At 35.8% G+C, this 5,423-nt stretch overlaps 1 protein-coding gene across 1 annotated transcript in view; it reads right to left on the bottom strand.

The window, feature by feature from the left end:
• The window catches only part of LOC107740563 (SITS-binding protein), a 35,906-nt gene that overhangs the window by 15,665 nt on the left and 14,818 nt on the right, over positions 1-5,423 (bottom strand). The window contains exons 3-4 of the mRNA XM_016553011.1: positions 4,263-4,470; positions 3,381-3,531 (exon numbers count right to left, since the gene is read on the bottom strand). Coding sequence (XP_016408497.1) covers positions 3,381-3,531; positions 4,263-4,470 — 359 coding nt within the window. The remainder of the gene's footprint in view (positions 1-3,380; positions 3,532-4,262; positions 4,471-5,423) is intronic.

The raw sequence follows: 5,423 nt of genomic DNA, 5'->3' as shown, positions 1-5,423 counted from the left end.
CTCCCGGCGCCTATTTATACTATAGTCGCACCGGTAGTGACGTCATGGCTGTCGCCGGCCAACGAGTTGGTGTTTTTCTATGTATGCTTCAGACACGGGTCACGACGAGGCGTTCCCCATAGCGACCCCTAGAGGACGCAGTTCGAAGTTCCCATGAAAGGGAACCAAAACCAACATCAACTCTTATCAACATTTGTCCCTGACCCAACTATATTGTGATATTTACCATTAGCATGTTGTAAAAAAGTGTTGTTGGAGTCGTGGCTTTGTGGTTACAGCAAATGCTCCAGAGATGTCAAACTGTGCTGCTCATGTGGGAAATTCAGGTTCAAGCTTTAGGTTTAAAGTCTGTTCTAATAACTCAAACACAACCTATTTACGTGTTCTGATCAAATATACACATTGAATACACTATAAACCTTGGATAAAAGCATTTGAGAAATGCATTAAAAAAAAGACGAAGCTAACATAAATGAAAGGGAACCAAAACCAACATCAACTCTTATCAACATTTGTCCCTGACCCAACTATATTGTGATATTTACCATTAGCATGTTGTAAAAAAGTGTTGTTGGAGTCGTGGCTTTGTGGTTACAGCAAATGCTCCAGAGATGTCAAACTGTGCTGCTCATGTGGGAAATTCAGGTTCAAGATTTAGGTTTAAAGTCTGTTCTAATAACTCAAACACAACCTATTTACGTGTTCTGATAAAATATACACATTGAATACACTATAAACCTTGGATAAAAGCATTTGAGAAATGCGTATTTTAATTTATTTAAATTATAATTTATACATTTTTAAATTAATAATTAATTTAAATTATAACATATTAATGTATTTAATTCAATAATTAATATGTTTATAGTATTTCTTTTTATTTATTAGTTTTAGTTTATTTAGCTATTTTAGTAATTCAGCTTGATGAAAAATGTTGCCTTGTCGACCAGCTGAAATAAAATAAGTTTTTTTAATTTTATTTTAGTTCATGTTTATTTTATTTCAAGTAATGAAAATGTTTTTTTTTATGGTTTCAGTTAACTATAATTACTCTGTTACTGATTACATTTATGTTATATTGATAAACTGATAAATGATCATTTTCAACATGTAGATGCAGAAAAAGTGGTCCAGTTGGCTCTGTAGGCTGTGCGAGCCAGTGGGGTGTTGAGGCGGAAAATGAAGGCCTGTAGGCCCAGAGCTACAACAGGTGCAGAGGCTGAGCCGCTGACGGCTGGAGATTAAACCAGCACACTGAAGGTCAGAGACGGAGGGAATATACTGCAGATCACCAGAGCCGCTCTGACGCTTACTGACTTCAGCTTTCTCACAACCTCTTTATTATGTGGGGTTCATTCTTCATTGTTGTTTTTTATCATTATTTATAAAACAAGCTACTTGATTGGATGCTTTTATATATTATTATTAGTAGTAGTAATAGTAGTATTTTCTTCCAATATCAGACTTTTCAAATATAGACATTACAGTTTGGGGTGAGAAAGAAATTAAAACGTTTGTTCAACGAGGATATATTAAACTGATCAAAAGTGACAGTAAAGACATTTATAATGTTACAAAAGATTCTATTTTAAATAAATGCTTTTCATCAAAGAATCATGAAGAAATGTATCACGGTTTCCACAAAAAATATGACGGTGCACAATTGTTTGCAACATTGATAATAATCAGAAATGTTTCTTGAGCTTCAAGTCAGCATATTAGAATGATTTCTGAAGGAAAACTCTGATTTGGAGTGGGATTGAGAGCGTGACCCACCATGTTGTCGAGGAGAGCAGTGGAATGTTCGTCGAGGCTGATGACTCCCTCCCCCAGGTGATGCCGCTTCAGCCGGTTTGAGAAGGTCCTCAGCTCGCGCTCTAGCTTGGCCCCTGAGTCCACGTTTGCTAGAAGCTTCCAGAAAGGCAGCCTTCAGGGAAATACTATATTTGTTAGAGTGCAGTTCTCAGATTGAAGTAACACTCAGGTTCATTTTAAAAATTCATATATATATATACATATATACACACACACACACACACACACACATACATATAACAGTTCTTTCTGGTCCTCGAATCTGATTGGCTGAGAGGAGTGTGATATTCCAGCGATAACAGAACTGGTTCACCATTTGTATCACTCCGCTTGCGGTATTTCTCACTATAATTTTATAAATAATACTGTTTTTCTGTCACGGAAATGAGTTTTAAGAGTTTTTTTAAAGCTAGAATGTACTTGTTTAGACTTGTTCAGCTGTTAAACTGTGAAACATGGATTTGAATCCATGGCGGAAGTATGCATATAGATAAGCAATATCACACAAGTAGACAAGAGATATGGCTGTATATCAGCACGGCTGTGATTCGGCCGTAGGTAATCACAGCCGTGCTGATTTACAGCCATATCGCACTGCTACTCGTGTGATATTGCTCATATATAGCAGTATTATAATTCTAGAATGTTATTTATTTATTTATTAATTAATTCATTCATTCATTTTTATTTATTAGTTCATTTATTTCCATAAAAAATAAATTAATTAATAAAAAAAAAAATCATATTATTAATTCAGGAAGCATTTACACAATACTGTTTTCAACTAAAAATGGAAAACATTTAATTCCGTTTTGGCCATTCAGTTACATGATAATGGCGTTTAGGTGCAAATTTTCAGTGCACATTTTTGAAAACAATACTGTATGTGCAAAACATGAATTTGTTAAAACGATAATGTCATGCGCATGCGTATAATACAGCGTTTTTAGTCATTTTCGTGAGTCTGTGTCAGCGGGGGACGTTTTGACAACTCAAACTCAAACTCAAACTAGCTGCTGACGGCTGGAGATTAAACCAGCACACTGAAGGTCAGAGACGGAGGGAATATACTGCAGATCACCAGAGCCGCTCTGACGCTTACTGACTTCAGCTTTCTCACAACCTCTTTATTATGTGGGGTTCATTCTTCATTGTTGTTTTTTATCATTATTTATAAAACAAGCTACTTGATTGGATGCTTTTATATATTATTATTAGTAGTAGTAATAGTAGTATTTTCTTCCAATATCAGACTTTTCAAATATAGACATTACAGTTTGGGGTGAGAAAGAAATTAAAACGTTTGTTCAACGAGGATATATTAAACTGATCAAAAGTGACAGTAAATACATTTATAATGTTACAAAAGATTCTATTTTAAAGAAATGCTTTTCATCAAAGAATCATGAAGAAATGTATCACGGTTTCCACAAAAAATATGACGGTGCACAATTGTTTGCAACATTGATAATAATCAGAAATGTTTCTTGAGCTTCAAGTCAGCATATTAGAATGATTTCTGAAGGAAAACTCTGATTTGGAGTGGGATTGAGAGCGTGACCCACCATGTTGTCGAGGAGAGCAGTGGAATGTTCGTCGAGGCTGATGACTCCCTCCCCCAGGTGATGCCGCTTCAGCCGGTTTGAGAAGGTCCTCAGCTCGCGCTCTAGCTTGGCCCCTGAGTCCACGTTTGCTAGAAGCTTCCAGAAAGGCAGCCTTCAGGGAAATACTATATTTGTTAGAGTGCAGTTCTCAGATTGAAGTAACACTCAGGTTCATTTTAAAAATTCATTTCTTGAAATAAAATAAACATTAACTAAATTAAAATAAAGCATTAAAAAAAACTTGAACTTATTGTATTTCAGCTAGTCGCCAAGAAAATATTTCTAATTTCCATTTAAAGTTTCATTAAGTAATAAAATAACTAAAACTAAATCATCTAAAACTAAAAACTAATAAGAACTATATAGACATTTAAAAAACGAACAATGATAAAAACAACAAAATTATTTATTTATAAAGCACTTTCAACACCACGACTGGAACCAAAGTGCTGTACAGAAAAAGATAAGGGGAAAAAAAAAAAAGAATAATAAGAATAATGTAAAAACAAATGAAAAATAATAATAACAACATTGTCGTTTGTATGTAAAACGTTTTAAAAAATGCGAAGGAAAGCCTTTTCCGTTATTAGTGCACTGTTGTCGTGTGAACGTACCCTCATTCACATGAATCTAGAATTGGAAGTGAATCAGAAACCAATTTAATCTACATTAAAATTGATGAATCACTTTTTAGCTCTTTGACAGAAGAAGTGTGTCTCTGCTTCTAATATTGGACAGATACTGAAAAACGCTAATATTGGTACGAAACGTTGTGCATCCCGAGAAACGCGAAGTTCAAGATAACAATGAAAAAAGGTAAAGGAGTTTGTAAAGTTGTAGTACCGTAAGACATCCATGTTTGGCAGTTCTCGTCTGGCTGTGGAGAGCTGCTGCATTGACTCCTGATGGACAGCTCGAATGTTGTGTCCAACACACACGGTGTACTGCAACGGCATGCGCTCCATACTGGGCGGCGTCTGCAAACAGTACTGCTGTCTGCTCTCTATTCCTACATGAAGTGGGATGTTCGGGGCCACTAGAACTGACACACCTTTAAAAAAAAACAAAAACAAAAAAAGCTTTGTATCACCAGTGGTCAGCTTGGCAAATTTTAAATCCCCAGAATAAATCAAATTTGGAGTTTTGTGACTTTTACACCGTGTCTACACCGGATGCGACAGTTGTCGCGCCACAACAAATAATGTCTGTCTACACTGGACGTGACAAAGCGACCATTGCAAATCATTTAAATTTTGTGACAGCAGTTTACTGTCTGGGATTTGTCGTGTCGCGCCGCATCCAGTGTAGACAGCATCACTGATTATAGTCCATGTCTGCTAACTGTGAAGTCGTCTATATATTAGTGTACTTCTAAAATGTGCAAATTAACCAAATAGTTGACGGTAGATATTGACTTCCATAGTATGGAAAATACTATGGAAGTCAATGGCCGTCAACTGTTTAGTTACCAACAATCTTCAAAGTATCTTATTTTGTGTTCAACAGAAGAAAGAAACTCATAGAGGTTTGGAACAACTTGAGGGTGAGTAAATGATGACAGAATTTGAATTTTTGGGTGATCTATCCCTTTAAGACATGCTTATTTGGGGTGTCACAAGGACCAGTAAATCACCTCTTAGAAAGTTTGCATCTGAAAGGGACACTCCTACAAATGCATATACAATAAGGTCAGATGCAAAAATAACTCTGTCTGTCCCATAGGAAAGAAAAATCAAAAGTGAGATCTCTTTAACATCTCAAATATTTATCCTAGACAGAAATTAGGTTACTGTAAGATCGAATGGAGATTTTTGCTTGAGTCTCCTGCTTCTCAAACTTGTCTCCTGAGACAAAAACTCTAACAATCTCACAATGGTCTCCTTTAAAGCTTTAGAAGAGATCTCAACAACATCACACAATGTGTTCAGATATTTCTCCTTAGCTAAAGACTCTGGTGTTCTCACATTTGTCTCCTCCAAAGTTTCAAACAAGATCTCAACAGCA

This window comes from Sinocyclocheilus rhinocerous, unplaced genomic scaffold, assembly GCF_001515625.1.
Source record: "Sinocyclocheilus rhinocerous isolate Xijiao unplaced genomic scaffold, SAMN03320098_v1.1 scaffold2660, whole genome shotgun sequence".
Taxonomy (NCBI): Eukaryota; Metazoa; Chordata; class Actinopteri; order Cypriniformes; family Cyprinidae; genus Sinocyclocheilus; species Sinocyclocheilus rhinocerous.
This window is presented reverse-complemented; position numbering and strand designations above follow the sequence as displayed.